Raw genomic sequence first — 18488 nt, forward strand, 5'->3', positions numbered from 1 at the left:
CGTGGAGTCCCCGCTGGGACAAGACCTATACCACCGTGCTCCTACAGTCAGCCATCTTACCTGCAATCTTACCTGATGTAATTAGTCTGTTCTTGTAAATAAACAACTTATTTATAGTTCGTCGAAGTCGAACTCGATTATTTAGTGGTGATGCACACGAATCGCTACAGGAGCGTGTATGATTATACTGCTGCTGGTGGAGCTATGTTTAAGGTGGCCTGTCCCTTTAATGCCATAACATCTAATTGCTGTAAGTAACCATAGCCTGAAGTCAATCAGAGTTTAATTGCTGTGAGATGAAGATAGCTTGCAAATTGTAAATATTTGGCTTCGGGTCAGAAAAAAACCAGCATGAAATGTCTGCCTTTTTCTTTATCACTTTTGACACTTTGAAGAGTCTCAAAGCTTTTAAATACAAAATAATTTGATTATTTTTAAAAAATGTGTTTTCATAAAATTTCCTCTGGCCCCAGTAACAGCAGGGTATTACTGAGAAATACAATTCTACGGGAGAATTTTAAAACCTCATTCCCCTAGAACAGCTCATGTGGGATGATGAATTCCCAGCATTCTTTACTACGCTGTGCCACTTGTTTGGTGAAACTTTTTGCAGTTTAACCCAGATTCCAACACCGGGAATCCCCAGCTAATGCAGTCTCTCTGTTTTTGTTATAATTACAACAATGCAGTGGGTGTTTCTCCTGGTCCCTGGAGCAACCCCTGAGATCCAGAGCTGACAGGCTCAGACAGTTACCACTAGCAAGGTGCTGGAAAAGTTAAGGAAGAAGCTGAAAGAGAAGACTATTAATAAATTCAATGCTAACTTGCCCAAACAATGCAGACCGGCAATCAACAAAGCTAACTGGATATTGAACTACATTGCCAAAATTGTAGAACATGAGCTCAAGAAAGTAGCGTGCAAACTGTTAAGTCTGTGTGTTATACTGGGAATTAATACACAGACCACAAGAGTAAAAATTAACAGGTCTTTACTAGTCGAAGGTCAGGGCGGAACTGCCCAATAAATCATTACACAGCACTTATATACCGGTGTGGTCACCACCGGTATTACAGTATACAGCAGCCAAGATAAAGTAGTGCAACCCTTAAAATAGTTCTCTTAAAGGTGGAACGTTACATACACTACACCCCCCTCTTGAATGGCCCCCCCATTCCATGGTGCTGTTGCAATGAGAAATTTCATGCATGCGCGAAACTTTGAAGGGACTGCGCACCCAAATTTAAAATGAGGGCGAACAATGCTTGTGACGCCCCTGAAAATACTGCCACATGACCGGGGATCCCCCCCTGAAAATACTGACACACTCTCAGGGCATCACTGTCCTAAATTCCAATGGGATAAATTTTTGTCTTCACTGGGCAGTAATTTAGCGGAGAATATCGCAAACTCGTAAAATCTAAACGATTTTCATTCAATGGAAATTAAGTCAATGGAATGAAAGTGAGACAGGCGACCCGCTCTGCCAGATTACCGCCCAAAGGCGCTGAAGACATTTACCCCAGTGTCAATGACCCAAAGGAAAACAATGATAATTATTTAAAAAATTGTTTTTGCATTAACAGTAACTGACATAATGTTGAGTAACTCAACAAATACAGAACATGCAGCAATCTGATGAGAGAGGCTCTAAAATCAGACCACCTTGTGGGCCCACTGGGATTCCTTTGTGGAACACTGGGGTTCCAGAATCCCAATTTGAAAATTTATGCCCGATTTTAACCTTACCCTCCAGGTGGAAACCTAAAAATGAGACCCAGGAGTTGAAATCTCGCCGACTCCTGCCAGGAGATATAATCCGGCTTTCCCATTCCACACAGCCAGATCCAGAAGAAATTCGATACACAATCCGTCATTTTACAACAACTGTTTACTGGGCGCGGCGACATTCGTTCAAACCTAAAAACCCTGCTCCAAAACCCAGGGAATCAGTTTAATTGCAACCCCCGAACCACTTCAGTAACAGTTCTCCTTGCGTTAGAGACATATTCAGAACCTTTCTCTTTGGATCAGTGAAAAATATTTGCAAAATATCACGCCCTGAAAAGCCTGTTGCTCGGTCTGACAGCCTTCTGCGGATATTAATGAGTTCTCAAGCGGCTCTGCAGATCATAAAGGACTAACGATAACACATGCATTTTCACGGATACAAGGCAGAGATTGAGTTTAATAAACTACAGTTGACTTACATGGTTGTGCTTGTTGGGGATCCATAATTTACCAGCTCAAAGATTCATGTCGAAAAGGGGGATCTCAATAAACCATCAAGGAACGGGAAACGAATGACGAACACGAACCCCTCCCCTCGGCAGCAGAACATTAGCATTGCACTGAGCAGTAAATAAAGGGGCATTGAAAACATTGTCAAACATTTTGTTTCACGCACACACGATGCAATCTCCTAAACTGCAGCTTAGTGGATCATTGCATCAATTGAGAGTGATGCCAACACAATGGAAGTAATCTCCTACTCTTCAAGAATAAAATACGAGGATTGCCCAACACTCTGATAAACACAGACACTAATCCTTTAGAATATAATGCGCTAGCTACAGGAAATTCAGGACTGGCTGCTCCATAACGAACCTTTGATAAACCTGTTTTCCATTCAAGCATTATATTGTAAATCAAACAAAGTCCATCACGGTGAGAAAAATCAGGCGGACTCTTGTCTTCCTCCACATACAAAAAAGTGTGATTAAGACAACACTCCTTTAAAACTACTTAAAAAGTTTACAGACTCCCAATACCTGTTGTTACCTGGACTATTTCTGGTACAGGTTTGATCTTTTTACAGAAATTAAAATCATTTTGGTCAACGGGAGTGAACGGGAAATGTTCTACTTGCCAAACAGAAACCTTCCCTTATTGAACATTCACTGAAGTGGGCTTCAGTAGTTTGAAAGAGCAAGTCTCCAATATTCGAATAATAACATTAACAGCTCCCCTAATGGTCCTGTGTATCTACTACAGCACAGGAGGCCATCTGCCCTGTGCTGGCTTCTCTAATCCCACTTCCCTGCCGTTTCCCCCACATCCTTTTATATTCTTCCCTTTCAAGTACTTAACATAACTCCCTTTACAATGTTAGTTTCTGTTTAAATAGTCAGTTGTGGAAAAAGTCCATGTTCTAATATTCTCTGTATGATTTTGTTTCTAATTTTGTCCTGGCCAATACTTATCCCTCAATCAACATAACAAAAACAGATTATCTGGTCATTGTCACATTGCTGCTTGTGGGAGTTTGCTGTGCACTAATTGGCTGCAGTGTTTCCTACATTACAACAGTGACTACACTTCAATTTATTGGCTGTGAAGTGGTTTGGGACATCCGGTGGTCGTGAACGGCACTATATAAATGCAAGTCTTTCTATTTTCTTTTAAATTTCCCCTTTCATTCTTCCAGTGATGATCTTCAGTCTCTGTCTACTTGTTACCAATTCTCCAACCAGTCTTTCATTATTTACCCTCTCAAAACCTTTCAGAATTTTGAAAACCTCCATTAGATTCTCCTTAACCTTCTGTGTTTCAGTGGAAATGCCCCCAATGAATCAAATCTTTCGTACCTTGTATCATTGGCTTGAATATCCTTTCTGTAATGGGGAAATGCAACCAATGCCTTGTACAATTTCAACATCAGTTAAATCAAGTGAAAATGATAAAACACTGCCTGGTGCGGTACTGAGCCACACAGAAGACCCTAGGTTCAATTCCTGCTCTGAGCTGAGTTATCTGATCTCAGGGGCTTAAAGCGTTACATTACGGGGGCAGGTTGCAATAACGTGGCTTGTATTGCCTTGAGTTTAGATGGTTGATGAGTGATCGAATCGAGATGTTTAAAATTATGAAAGGATTCCGTAGAGTAGATACAGAAAACCTGTTTCCTCTGGTGGGGAAATCCAGAACAAGGGGGCACAATCTTAAAATTAGAGCTGGGCCATTTAGAAGTGAAATGAGGGAACACTTTTTCACACAAAGGGTAATGGAAATCTTGAACTGTCTTCCCCAAAAGGCTATAGCTGCTGGGTTAATTGAAATTTTCAAGACTGAGATTGACAGATTTTTGTTAGGAAATGGTATCAAGGGATATGGATCAAAGGCAGGTAAATGGAGTTGAGATGTAGATCAGCTGCAATCTGATTGACTGGTGGAACAGGCTCTAGATGCTGAATGGTCTCCTCCTGTTCCTGTTCATATATTGTATGGACACTGCAATCAGCCTCAGTGTCCCAAGATATGGAGGGTAAACGATAGGCAGGGTTCCCTACTCCTGATTGTTAACCAGTGATCCCTGCAGGTGTGTAGACATCAGATGAGGACTTGATTGTATCCTAGTATGATACTGCACAGAAGGAGGCCATTCGGCTCATCGTGCCTGTGCCGGCTCTTTGGTCGAGCTATCCACTTAATTCCACTCCCCTGCTCTTTCCCCATAGCTCTGTAAATTGTTTCCCTTTAAGTATATATCCAATTTCCTTTTGAAAGTTACTATTGAATCTGCCTCCACCGCCCTTTCAGGCCGTGCATTCCAGATCATAACAACTCGCTGCGTAAAAAAAGTTTCCTTTTGTCGCCTCTGGTTCTTTTGTCAATCACCTTAAATCTGTGTCCTCTGGTTACAGACCCTTCTGCCTGTGGAAACAGTTTTTCCTTATTTACTCTATCAAAATCATTTGTGATTTTGAACACATCTATCAATTCTCCTTTTAACCTTCTCTGCTCTCAGGAGAATAACCCCAGCTTCGCTAGTCTCTCCATATAACTGAAGTCCCTCCTCCCTGGAACCATTCTTGTAATTTTTTTCTGCATCCTCTCTAAGGCCTTGACATCCTTGCTAAAGTGTGGTGACCAGAATTGAACACAATACTCCAGCTGAGGATTAACCAAAGTTTTATAAAGATTTAGCATAACTTCCTTGCTTTTGTACTCTATTCCTCTGTTAATAAAGCCAAGGATCCCATATGCTTTTTAACAGCCCTCTCAACTTGTCCTGCCACCTTCAAAGATTTGTGAACTTACACCCCCAGGTCTCTCTGTTCCTGCACCCCCTTTAAAACTGCACCATTTGTGATTGTGAAGCCCTCCAAAGTTGAACAAGCTGCTGAAATTCACTGCCTGGTTCATACGGGAAGAATGTTCAGGTACTGGAGGGCTGCCAGTATATGGTGTCCTACCGCAGAGTCAGAGCCTTTGAAATTGGAGAGGGAGAAAAAGGAAAAAATGGACACAAAATGTAGCAAAGGACTAGCGCATGGAGCTATTTAGTTGCTGAGATAAATAAAGCTTAATATTGCAAACATTATTTTCTGCCCTCCCTCTTTCTTCAGTCTCCCTGGGTCATGTACTGTCTGCATTTGAGCACAGCAAAGATCAGTACTTCAGCAGAGCAAGGGAGTCACAGATATTGAGTTTCTATGCTAGACTTTCCCTCGGGTTCAGCATCAATTGTAACTCCTGTAACTGGACCTCGCATGCACTACAATCCAGAGTGCACCTTTTCTATCCAATATCTAATTAAACACTAGTGAGACCGAGGGATCATAGCAGTGAACTCTTACTCTGCATAGTAGGTATTGAAAACGGCACATTCCACCGTGTGAATGCTCCTTTTTACGGAAGGTGGAATGAATAAGTGCTCTATTACTCAATTGTCGATCCTCTTGTGGATATCAATAGATTTTTACTTAGGTTGCCTGTATTGCATTTTTCAACTTAATATTTGTGTACTGCTAGATCAATATGAAAGGGGTTAAATCGATGTGTGCCAAGATTTTTCACTGTTGTAAGGGGGCAAGTGCTCTTGGACATGAGTCAGTCTCTCTGAAAAGAGTTGTGTGGATTTTGCAATCAGCAGACAAAGAATGTCTGTATCTTATAGCCCAGCTCAACTTAGTTTTGAAGGGTTAAGCTGGTATAAATGGACTTTTGTCTTATGACCCATGTTTGGAGAGAAAGCATGTTTTGTCTATTATTTTCATAAACTGAGGCGGGTGCTGGAATATATGTTCTCGTCATGAAAACTGCATATTTTCACTCATGTATTAAATGTAAATATGCCATCCATTGGTTCAAAGCCTGTGCCTTGTCTCAGTAGAATGCTTATTCAGTCCACCTTGCATAAAGAGAATTCACATGGTGAAACGTACTATATTTCAGCAACTGCTATACTCACCCCACCCCCTCTTCTTTGATTTCTCCGACTTCCTGTCCGCACTTAACCTCACACTGCACATCAGCTCTCCCACCCACGTCAACCTCCTCTCATTATGCACGTCGCCTTCACCTCTAAAGCCACGGTCACTGACAAGGCTCTTTCCAGCCACTTCCTCATCCCCAACACCATCCACACCCCCTCGCCTGTCTCCAAAACCTTGTATCTTCACCCTTGGGGAAAAAAAACATGTCCTAGTTCCCTTCCCAGCATCGCCTAACCTCCTAGCTCCACACATGCTAACTATTAGCATTTGGCCCCCAAAGGTCAGCATTACACTCTATTCAGTGTCAGCTGTGGCTCAGTGGGTAGCACACTTACCTCTACGTCAGAAGGTTGTGGGTTCAAATCCCACTCCAGGGACTTGAGCATATAAATCTAGGCTGACACTCCAGTGCAATGCTGAGCGAGTGCTGCACTGTCGGAGGTGGCGACTTTCAGATGAGACGTTAAACCGAGGCCCCGTCTGCTCTCTCAGGTGGACGAAAAAGATCCCAAGACACTATTTCGAAGAAGAGGAGAGTTATTACCGGTGTCCTGGCCAATATTTATCCCTCAATCAACAGAACAAAAACAGATTATCTGGTCATTATCACATTGCTGTTTGTGGGAGCTTGCTGTGCGGAAATTGGCTGCCTCGTTTCCCACATTACAAAAGTGGTTACACTTCAAAAGTACTTCACTGATTGTAAAGCGCTTTGAGACGTCCGGTGGTCATGAAAGATGCTATATAAATGCAAGTCTCTCTTTTTATTCACATATCAGCACTGGCTCGACAAAAGTCCACTGTCTGTCCAGAGGTTGGCCCAGAGGCAAACATGTGGGCCCCACGCTGGCTTGCGGTTAGCACTCAACAGCAGAATGAAAAGACATTTTACAAACTCTATGTGCCACGCAGTTAGTTTGAACTGTTCTGCGTGTCGAGAAATTTACAAAAAGTGAGTAGCAGCCACAGAAATTTGCTTGCAAAACCTAAAAAGACAGACTTGCATTTATATAGCGCCATTCACGACCACCGGACGTCTCAAAGCACTTTACAGCCAATGAAGTACTATTTTTTGAAGAGTAGCAGCTGTTGTAATGTGGGAAACGCGGCAGCCAATTTTGCGCACAGCAAGCTCCCGCAAACAGCAATGTGATAATGACCAGATAATCTGTTTCTGTTATGTTGGTTGAGATATAAATATTGGCCAGGACACCGAGGATAACTCCCCTGCTCTTCTTCAAAATATTGCCATGGGATGTTTCACACCCACCCAAGAGCGCAGTCAGGGCCTCGGTTTAACGTCTCAGCCGAAAGACGGCACTCCCTCAGTACTGCACTGGAGTGTCAGCCTAGATTATGTGCTCAAGTCCCTGGACTCAGAGGTGAGTGTGCTACCCACTGAGCCACAGCTGACAAAGATATTGTAAAGTTAGTGCAAAAATAAATGCAGTACTTTTAATAGTACAACAAAAATTGGTTGTCCTTATTCTAGATAATGTGCTGATTCCAATGCAGTTATTTTCTCCCCATGGTTATGTAATTTCACTAACATTAATAAATAACAGTGAATCTATTAAAACTGATGTTAAGCAGTGTTGGGATTTCTGTGGCTGAATACAGTTCCTGATGTGGCATTGAGCTATACAGGTCACAAACCTGCCATTATACTCATTGGGAATTAGCTATCGATATACAAAAGTCACACCTTAATTGTGGCTTGTTACGCATATTTTAAATACTTGTAACCCTGCCAGAATGATTCACTTTTGGAAACAAAGGCAGAATTATAGTGAACTGTGTAATACTTTCCATGGTAAACGTGACTAAATCTAAAAGTGACCAAATGTAGCGACAAGTTTTGAGAGCTTGGCTAAGACATTTGTAAAATAAGTGATGTGGTTTTTCCTCCAAAAGATAAGATCTTGAAAATTCTGTGAGAACCTCAGGTCAACAATCTCGCAGATGTGAAAATGATGACTCTCTCCAACCCTTGAATGTCTGGCCTTGGTTAACTCAGTGCTAAAACAGATATAGAGAAAAACAACGTTAATCACACAGTTTGGGACACGAATGCTGTGGGTGAGTTGCTAAGTTTTGGTGTGTAAGGGATATTGTAGTCTGACATTTGTGGTTGCAGTCGTGGGTGACCTGCTCAGTTGCCAGTTAAAGTCATACGTCCAGTCATTGCTGAATTGACCTTTCATGTGGTTTTGCTTATGATCACTTGAGCTTAAAGTAAATGATTTTAGATTTGTACATGCTTGCTTGTAATAAGTAAATGAATTGAGTACGGTTTGTATTTGGTACTTACTTGTAACCTCTTGCTGATTTTATAAAGAATAGTTTACCCTGAAATCTTTGTCTCGAGTTGTCTGTTCCACGGGTCTGAATTCTAGAAACTGTCAGACAATCTGAACGTCTTACAACTGCAAAATGCCTATCAAAAATTGTCAAATATCAACATTCACCTCGAGGGGCAGGACAAACCCCAATTTCCCCTGTCCCAGGAAATAAACCTGGTGGGGTGTGAATCCACCGCTATCTAATTGGCCGCTGATTGTACATCCTGCCCGATTCGTCTTTCCATTAATGGCAAGGGAAATCAGGCGGCCAATGGGATGACGCTAAATTTTACGCTCCCGTTGAAATTGAAAATTCCGCCTCTTGCCTAGTAGCATTTAGTGGTTTGTACTGGTGGCTTCTCGTCCTTACTCTTACTGCGCCAGGATCTTACTGGAGAACTCCCACTTTCCCTGACCTTCCTCTTCTTTCCCCTCTATCCTCATCGCTGTCATGCGCTGAGCACATAAATCTAGGCTGACGCTCCAGTGCAGTGCGGAGGGAGTTGCTGCACTGCCGGAGGCGCCGTCTTTTGGATGAGACGCTAAACTGAGGCCCCGTCTGCTCTCTCAGGTGGACGTAAAAGATCCCAAGGCACTATTTCGAAGAAGAGCAGGAGAGTTATTACCGGTGTCCTGGCCAATATTTATCACTCAATCAACAGAACAAAAACAGATTATCTGGTCATTATCACATTGCTGTTTGTGGGAGCTTGCTGTGCACAAATTGGCTGCCATGTTTCTCACATTACAACAGTGACCACACTCTAAAAAGTACCTCATTGGCTGCAAAGTGCTTTGAGACGTCCCGTGGTCGTGAAAGGCGCTGTATAACTACGTCTCTTTCTTTCTTCTAATCTCTTTATACCGCAGTTAGCTTCCTGAACACATCAGCAATCTTGGTTTAGAACAAGGAAGTGCTTGAATTTTTTTTAAGCAAGGGAAACTATACAGCAATGAATTGCTCCATAATCCTAAATTATAAAGAGAGATACCTGTACTGTTAATGCGATCACACAGTTGACTCTTGTTACAGTTTTCCATATTTCAGACATGCTGATAAGAGACAGCCTGGGAGCAGCCATTTTGTGTAAGGACATCCCGTCCCCCCGCCCTCACATCTTGTGACATCATGAGTGAGGATAGTTATGGGCAGCACAAGAAATGAACTCCAAAATGGCAATCAGAGATTCCACGCAAAATGTTTGTTCCCGGACTGCCGCTAACCAGCACTTCATCACAAGGAGTGACTGTAGAAGAAGCACAATTATACAACATTGAGGGATTTGGGGTAAACCAGTGAAACAAATTTAACTTTTACAGTCACTGGATTGTGAAAAAAGCTGTGTAGAAGTGTACAATCTCTCCTATCAAAATATAAAGCTCTTTGCATGTGCAGTGGCCAATAGAATTTGCTTTCAAAAGGACTTTGAAAAGTTTCATTGAAAATATGCTTGATTCTTGAACAGCCTGAAATGCACCATTTTTTGGCACTTGCAAGATCCTCCTGATCTTTAAATGGCACCACCCTACCCGAGTACCCACCATCAACATCTTGGGGGCCACCATTGAACTGAAGCTTACCTGGAACTGCCATATCAACACAACAGCAAGGCAGAGAATGGGTTCCCTGCATCAAAGCCTGTCCAAAATCTACAAGGCCCAAGTCAGGAGTGTGATGGAATACTCACCACTGGCCTGGATGGGTCCAGCCACAACAACACTCAAAAAAGAAAGACATGCATTCATACAACGCCTAAATGCATGACCTCAGGACATCCCAAAGTGCAGCCAATAAAATACTTTCTGAAGTATGGTCACTGTTGTAAAGTATGAAATGCGGCAGTGAAATTGTTCACAGCAAAGTCCCACAAAGAGCAATGACCAGATAATCTATTTTAGTGATGTTGGTTGAAGGATAAATATTGGCCAGAACACCCCCGCTCTTCTTGGAATAGTGCCATTGGATCTTTTACGTCCACCTGAAAGGGCAGACAGGGCCTTGTGTCAATGTTCCCCCTCATTTTTTTTTGTGTGTGTGGCCCCTTTAAGGGGCTGCACGGCCCATTCACTGTTTCATGCATGCGCGAAATTTAACATTGGAAAAGCCGGTCCCAGGCTGTGCAGGATCGGCCAACAGCTGCGCAGCTTAGAGGGAACGTTGGTCTCGGTTTAAAGTCTCATTCGAAAGGTGGCACCTCGACAGTGCAGCACTCCCTCAGCACTGCACTGGAGTGCCAGCCTAGATTATGTACTCAAGTCTCTGGCATGGGGCTTGCACCCACAACCTCTGACCTGGAGATGAGAGTGCTACCTATTGACCCACAGCTGACACCATTCAGGACGGGGCAGTTCAGCATCACCAATAAATGTGACCATGTCAGTGTTGCTCACATCCCCAAACGTGTTTGAACAGCCTGTTGCCAACGGTACGCTCACCAGAGGGTGACTAGCACCCTTAGGCCTGAAATCAGAGGAACTAGTGAACCTCCTGTGCCATAAAACTAAAGCAAGGTACTGCGGAATCTGGAAATCGGAAATAAAAACAGGAAATGCTGGAAATACTCAGCAGGTCAGGCAGCATCTGTGGAGAGAGAAACAGAGTTAACGTTTCAGGTCGATGAGCCTTCGTCAGAACTGGAAAACGTTACTGATGTAACAGGTTTTAAGCAAGTTCAGAGGCAGGGGAAGTGGGGAGGGGAGGAAGGAACAAAAGGGAAGGTCTGTGATAGGCTGGAAGGCAGGAGAGATTAAATGACAAAAGGGATGATGGTGCAAGGCAAAAGGGGATGGTAATGCGACAAGTAAAGAAACAAAAGATGGGTCTAGAGGAAGTGTAAATGGGAATATCAGAATCATCATCAGCAGCTGCTGTCTGGAAAAAATGGGGGCAGAGATTATGACTGAAATTGTTGAACTCAATGTTGAGTCCGGAAGGCTGTAAAGTGCCTAATCGAAAGATGAGGTGCTGTTCCTCGAGCTTACGTCGAGTTTCATTGGAACAGTGTAGGAGGCCGAGGACAGAGAGGTCAGAGTGGGAATGGAGGGGAGAATTAAAGTGACAGGCGATCAGAAGCTCGGGGTCACGCTTGCAGACTGAATGGAGGTGTTCTGCAAAGCGGCCACCTAATCTGCGTCTGGTCTCCCCAATGTAGAGGAGACCACATCGTGAGCAGCAAATACAGTATACTAAATTGCAAGAAGTACAAGTAAATCACTGTAAGGAGTGTTTGGGGCCTGGACGGTGGGAAGGGAGGAGATAAAATGGCAGGTGTTGCATCTCCTGCGCTCGCATGGGAAGGTGCCGTGGGAAAGGGGAGCAGGTGTTGGGGGTGATTGAGGAGTGGGCTAGGGCGTCGCAAAGGGAACGGTCCCTTTGGAATACTAAAATGGGAGATGTGTTTGGTAGTGGGATCATGTTGGAGGTGGTGGAGAATGATCTGTTTAATGTGAAGGCTGGTGGGGTGGAAGGTGAGGACGAGGGTGGTTCTGGGAGGGACGGGGAAGAGGCGAGAGCAGAAGTGCGGGAAATGGAATGGACACGGTCGAGGGCCCTGTCAACCAGGGTGGAGGGGAATCATCAGGTGAGGAAAAAGGAAGACATATCGGAACCTCCTCTGCCACTGCTCACAGAGAACACAGATTATTTGCACGGTTTGCAATAAATAAATGAATTTTTAAAAAATGAGAGCATATTCTGTGTTAGTCCTCCAAGGGGACCAATCAGAAATCTGGTGTTGCAAATAGACAAGACCCACAGAGAATCATGATGAAGTAAATTTACCTCAGAGTGCATAAGTGATGCTGTAGGTTTAAGTATGATGCTCCATCTAGTGGGAGAAGTGTGCAGCTGCAGGTGTGACTGTTGGATAGGTAGCTCTATAATGAATAATCCTGTCAAGATGCCATCTGGAGGCATGGCAGAATGGTTTCTCCAAATAAGGAGTGCACGACATTTAGAAAACTTAATGCGTTTAGAAACTGTAAACTTTTTAATAAAGTGAAATTGATCCCTTTCACCAAATATTCTGATACATAAAATTAGACAATTACACAATCCGGATTTATTACAATTATTAAAATGTGACAGACTTTAAAAAAGATGCATCCTAAGAACGGTGTTTAAAGTGTATGTATAAAAACCTCACCATAGTGTACAGTATAGGTTTGAAAACGTAAAGACAATTCGTCCCGTTCACACTGCCTCCCCTCAACTTTACTATTACAACAATGCATTAGAGGCAACAAAGGGTAAATATATCCTGCTTAAAAAGCTCAGATGGACATAGTGCGAAATTTAGTGGCAACTCTGAATTCTTTTTAATTATATGTACTCTCCACAAGTAATCAAATACACAGAACATCGGCCACAATTCACAAGCATCTCTCAATGACAGTCTGTACTCGGTGCTATTACATTCAATTGCGGTCATCATTTGGTCTCCAGATCTCCGCTCATTCACTGCTGAAGGTTGTTCCTCGCCCCAATCTCCATATCAGTTTTATTTTTTTTTAGAAAAGGGGGGTTGTGTTTCACCAAACTGCCTCACAATTGGAGACATTTACTCAGCAGGAGCAGAGGAAGCAACTGCACCCCCCTTCCCCTTCTTTATTAATATCGAGGGTGCAATTGGGAATTGCATCAATTTCTGTGTTGCTTCATACATCAGGTTTCAGATCAGTCAGTTTCTATTATTCAATCGGTGCCGGAAATGCAATCAGGATGTGGTTTCTCGACAGTCATATTAGTATTTTTTTTAAAAACATGAAAAGGTTCATAGGTTGGATTATAAGCTGTACTTGTTTGAGAAAAAGCAAAAAAGTGTCTTAAAATATCTATAAAAAGTTTATACCTTTTAATTAAGAAGATAACTTAAAAATGCAGGGGCATTTTAGTCGAAACTCGATGAGTTTTCAGGCAAAGGTTGAATTGGTATTATTGTCCAAACAGTTATTTGAGTGAAAAAAATCTAGAAAATACAGATAGTGTGATGCGTAATGACTAGGCTCCAGTAATCTAGTGAAAAACTGAATTCAAAACAGCAATAGAACAGCATCTCCCTCATTAGTCCCAACTCCATCCTCTTACTTTCACTGTCTCTCTCTGTGACTCTCTTTTGGCCTGTGTGTCTCTATCTGCGTGTCTCTCTCGCTCGCTTGATTTGTGTGCGTGTGTGTGTCTCTATCTGTCTGTGTGTGTGTCTCTCTCTCTTGGTCTGTATCTCTTGTCTGTCTGTCTGTGTCTCTCTTGGTCTTTGTATGTCTCTATCTGTCGGTGTGTGTGTCTCTCTCTCTCTCTTGGTCTTTGTGTGTCTCTATCTGTCTGCGTGTGTGTCTCTCTCTCTTGGTCTGTGTGTCTCTCTGTCTTTCTGTGTGTCTCTCTCTCCCTTGGTCTGTGTGTGTCTCTATCTGTGTGTGTGTCTCTCTCTCTTTTCCTTGGTCTGTGTGTCCCTATCTGTGTGTGTGTCTCTCTCTCTCTCTCTCTTGGCCTGTGTGTGTCTCTATCTGTCTGTGTGTGTCTCTCTCTCCCTTGGTCTGTGTGTCTCTCTATCTGTGTGTGTCTCTCTCTCTCCCTTGGTCTGTGTGTGTCTCTATCTGTCTGTGTCTCTCTCTCTCTCTCTTGGTCTGTGTGTGTCTCTATCTGTCTGTGTGTCTCTCTCTCTCCCTTGGTCTGTGTGTCTCTATCTGTCTATGTGTCTCTCTCTCTCCCTTGGTCTGTGTGTCTCTATCTGTCTGTGTGTCTCTCTCTCTCCCTTGGTCTGTGTGTCTCTATCTGTCTGTGTGTCTCTCTCTCTCCCTTGGTCTGTGTGTCTCTATCTGTCTGTGTGTCTCTCTCTCTCTCTTGGTCTGTGTGTCTCTATCTGTCTGTGTGTCTCTATCTGTCTGTGTGTGTGTGTCTCTCTCTCTCTTGGTCTGTGTGTCTCTATCTGTGTGTGTGTGTCTCTCTCTCTTGGTCTGTGTGTCTCTATCTGTGTGTGTGTGTCTCTCTCTTGGTCTGTGTGTCTCTATCTGTCTGTGTGTCTCTATCTGTCTGTGTGTCTCTATCTGTCTGTGTGTCTCTATCTGTGTGTGTGTGTCTCTCTCTCCCTTGGTCTGTGTGTCTCTATCTGTCTGTGTGTGTGTCTCTCTCTCTCTCTTGGTCTGTGTGTCTCTATCTGTGTGTGTCTCTCTCTCTCTCTCTTGGTCTGTGTGTCTCTATCTGTGTGTGTGTGTCTCTCTCTTGGTCTGTGTGTCTCTATCTGTCTGTGTGTCTCTATCTGTCTGTGTGTCTCTATCTGTCTGTGTGTCTCTCTCTCTCCCTTGGTCTGTGTGTCTCTATCTGTCTGTGTGTCTCTCTCTCTCTCTTGGTCTGTATGTCTCTGTCTGTCTGTGTGTCTCTATCTGTGTGTGTGTGTGTCTCTCTCTCTCTCTCTCTCTCTCTTGGTCTGTGTGTGTCTCTCTGTCTTTCTGTGTGTGTCTCTCTCTCTCTTGGTCTGTGTGTCTCTATCTGTCTGTGTGTGTCTCTCTCTCCCTTGGTCTGTGTGTGTCTCTATCTCTGTGTGTGTGTGTCTCTCTCTCTTGGTCTGTGTGTCTCTCTGTCTTTCTGTGTCTCATCCCCTTTCCTTTAGCAGTTTTGTGAACTTTATTCTTCTCGACAAACCCACTTATGATGATAGAACATTACATATAGAAATGCGCAAATTCCAGTAGCAAATCTTATAAAAGTTGCATGAAAACATATTCAGTACAGTTTTCATGTTCTTTCTATAAAACTCAAATGTTCTTTCTGTGATACGATTGCTAGCAGATTTCCTCTCTAACAGAATTACCGGCAGCTTTGCCTTCTCTGCCACAGAATTACCGGCAAATTTGCTCTCTCTGCCACAGAATTACCGGCAGACTTATTTATGTTGTTTGGTAGGGTATCTCCTTTCTCTCAGGATGTCAGCACAAATGGAGGGAGACTGTATGCCACACACCCATGAGGCACCAGTCAGTGGTGCGGAGGGTCAATCTCATCTTGCTGCCCTGCTGATAGTGCCAGCCCGTGGCAGTATAATGTGGCATCAGAATCCTGATCCTGGGTGTAGATCCTCCTGAGGGTCAGTTATAATTCTCCCAGTGACTTAGAAAGGGTTATTTTGCAAAGCGAGACCAATCCTGTGACCCAAGCTTCTGTCTAGTGAGGTTCCATACTGGGGTTGGAGCCTTGCAAAATTAGCCCTATTCTGTAATAAGAGTGAGTAATTAGTGGAGAGATTCTTCTCCGCCCCCCCCCCCCCCACCCCACAGGATAGTGAATCGCACTGGGGCACAGTTCCACAGATGCTGCCAGACCTTCACTATCTTACTTAAGTGGAGCCGAGACAGGTAGCATCAAAACCGTGGAGAAGTTATACAGACAAGCCTATCCCATCTCGCCAGATATCCACGCACTCCCAGCAGAGGTCACTGGACCAGTGCATCAGCCTAGGCTGATTTTATCCCCCTCCTTAACCCAGTTGTAGTATCCATTCGACCACCCTGGCTGAGATCAGCAAAGACCAGCGATTGAACCAAGAGCCATCCTGGTCTAGGGCTCACCAGATGGGGCATTCAACCACTGAATTATTTAGAGACTTGGAGATTGGTCTACTGTCTTATTTATCAATCTGTTGACAAGGAACAACCAACCTAGTTTGGCAGAGTTAACTCACCAGGAATGTGTTGAGTTTGCTCTGGGATGTAGGCAGGCTAGTGGCAAGGTTGTGCATCTTGGGTGTTGTGTGGACACACTTTCGGGAGTAGCAGCAAACTCCCGTTGGTACGGTTACAGAATGGTGCAGCAGCACTTGGCCGGATAGTCTGGGGCATACACTTTGTTCTCAACACCACACGCAAAGTAATTGTATTCTTTTCCTTTCCACTCGTAGAACACTTGAGTGACGGGAATGAACTCAATCGTCTGACGCTGCCAAAAAGAAAGGGGAAAAAGTGCAATTTAGTCAAATTTCCTGAGTTTCCTGATTGGAGTCTGAGATTGGTTATTTCTGAGGCCAAATTTCCTGTGTGCGTTATGTTTGAAAAAAAAAGACAAGACAGTGATTTCAGTACCTACAGATCGAACCAACATAGGGTGCAGATTAACAACAGCAAAATCTTGCATTTATGTAGTGCCTTTAACACAGTAAAACATCACAAGGCACTTCAGAGGAGCGTCATCAAACAAAATTTTACACCAAACAACGCAAGGAGATATTAGGTCAGATTGGTCAAAGAGGTAGTTTTTAAGGAGCGTCTTAAAGGAGGAGAGAGAGAGATAGATAGGCGGAGAGGTTTAGGGAGGGAGCTTAGGGCCTCGGCAGCTGAAAGCACGACCGCCAATGGGGGAGGGATTAAAATCGGGGATGCGCAAGAGGCCAGAATCGGAGGAGTGCAGATATCTCGGAGGGTTGTAGGGCTGGAGGAGGTTACAGAGATAGGGAAGGGGCGAGGCTATGAAGGGATTTTAAAACAAGGATGAGCATGTCAGACAGGGAGCCAATGTAGGTCAGCAAATACAGGGGTGATGGGTAAACGGGACTTGGTGCAAGTTAGGATACGGGCAGCAGAGTTTTAGATTAGCCGGCCAGGAGAGCATTGGAATAGTCAAGTCTACAGGTAACAAAGGCATGAATGAGGGTTTCAGCAAACATGAGCTGAGCAGGAGCGGAGTCAAGCAATGTTAGTCAGGTGGAAGTAGGCGGTCTTTGTTATGCTGCGGATATGTGGTCGGAAGCTCATCTCAGGGTCAAATACGACACCAAGGTTGCGAACAGTGTGGTTCAGCTGCAGACAGTTGCCAGGGTGAGGGATGGAATCGGTGGCTGGGGAACAGAGCTTTTGGCTGGGACCGAAGACAATGGCTTCGGTCTTCCCAATATTTAATTGGAGGAAATTTCTGCTCATCCAGTACAAGCAGTCTGACAATTTAGAGACCGTGGAGGGGTTGAGAGAGGTGGTGGTGAGGTAGAGCTGGGTGTCGTCGGCGTACATGTGGAACCTGACGCTGTGTTTTCAGATGATGTCGCCAAGGGGCAACCTGAGAAATAGGAGGGGGCCAAGGATAGATCCTTGGGGGACACCAGAGGTAACTGTGCGGGAGCAGGAAGAGAAACCACAGATCAGTGTATGTAAAATCAGTGATATTATTTACTAGTCAATTTCCTGTGGTGTTGCAAATGGGGAATCAAGATGCAAGTGTAGTCTGAAGGTGAGGTGGGGTTAGAGGGCAGGGGATAATTGTACCAGTGTGCACAGATTTAATTGATTCCCATTTTAGAAGTAATATATTCTCTAATTTTTTATCTAATACTTTGATTTTATTATTTATAATTAAATAGCAAAGCTTAGGGCAATGTGGGAAGTAGAGATGGTTGAAGCATACAAGCTGGGAGAGGCAAGACTGAGGTACTGCAGTTCCACCATTGGCCGGAGGGTGTAATTATATAGGCAATTCCCATTATCAACATGGACACAGGAATTTATAATGGAAGAAGTTCACACACAATCTGACAAAAATGCGAGGTTTTGTCGACGGAAAGTGCATACAGACACAAATTTTTTTAATGTATTAAAGTAACAAAATAAGGTGATTTCAGCCCCTAGATAGCACGCCAATACAGGGTCTGATCACAAGTGACTGCTCAAAATGGGCGAATCTCTCCGTAAAAATCCCACAAAACCAATACATCTTCACACCTGCAAACAAAGGAACCGAAGAGACACACAATGGGTTACTGCAGGTTCCAGGCACAACTTGAAACTCACCTGTTGGATTATGCGGGAGGTTGTCGCCAGCTGGACCTTATGCTCTTGGATGATCCTCTGGGAGGCCCGATCGATCTGAGTGTCTGGGAATCCTGCTATAGGATAAACCTAGGGCGACAAAGACCATTTCAGTCCAGAAGGTCAAGCCCACAGTTCAAAATCAGA

At 43.8% G+C, this 18488-nt stretch overlaps 2 protein-coding genes across 2 annotated transcripts in view; both read right to left on the reverse strand.

The window, feature by feature from the left end:
- The window catches only part of LOC147110927 (protein SSUH2 homolog), a 132428-nt gene extending 130101 nt beyond the window's left edge, over nucleotides 1-2327 (reverse strand). Inside the window, exon 1 of the mRNA XM_086001341.1 lies at nucleotides 2209-2327. Coding sequence (XP_085857467.1) covers nucleotides 2209-2233 — 25 coding nt within the window. The 5' untranslated portion in view covers nucleotides 2234-2327. The remainder of the gene's footprint in view (nucleotides 1-2208) is intronic.
- A 10197-nt stretch (nucleotides 2328-12524) lies between these two features.
- Nucleotides 12525-18488, reverse strand: part of LOC147110928 (protein SSUH2 homolog) — a 117151-nt gene continuing 111187 nt past the window's right edge. The window contains exons 12-13 of the mRNA XM_086001342.1: nucleotides 18324-18431; nucleotides 12525-16485 (exon numbers count right to left, since the gene is read on the reverse strand). Of these exons, the coding sequence (XP_085857468.1) occupies nucleotides 16345-16485; nucleotides 18324-18431 (249 nt within the window). The 3' untranslated portion in view covers nucleotides 12525-16344. The remainder of the gene's footprint in view (nucleotides 16486-18323; nucleotides 18432-18488) is intronic.

The sequence above is a fragment of the Somniosus microcephalus genome, chromosome 11 (assembly GCF_052327205.1).
Source record: "Somniosus microcephalus isolate GS21.2 chromosome 11, FLI_Smic_1.0, whole genome shotgun sequence".
NCBI classification, from domain to species: domain Eukaryota; kingdom Metazoa; phylum Chordata; class Chondrichthyes; order Squaliformes; family Somniosidae; genus Somniosus; species Somniosus microcephalus.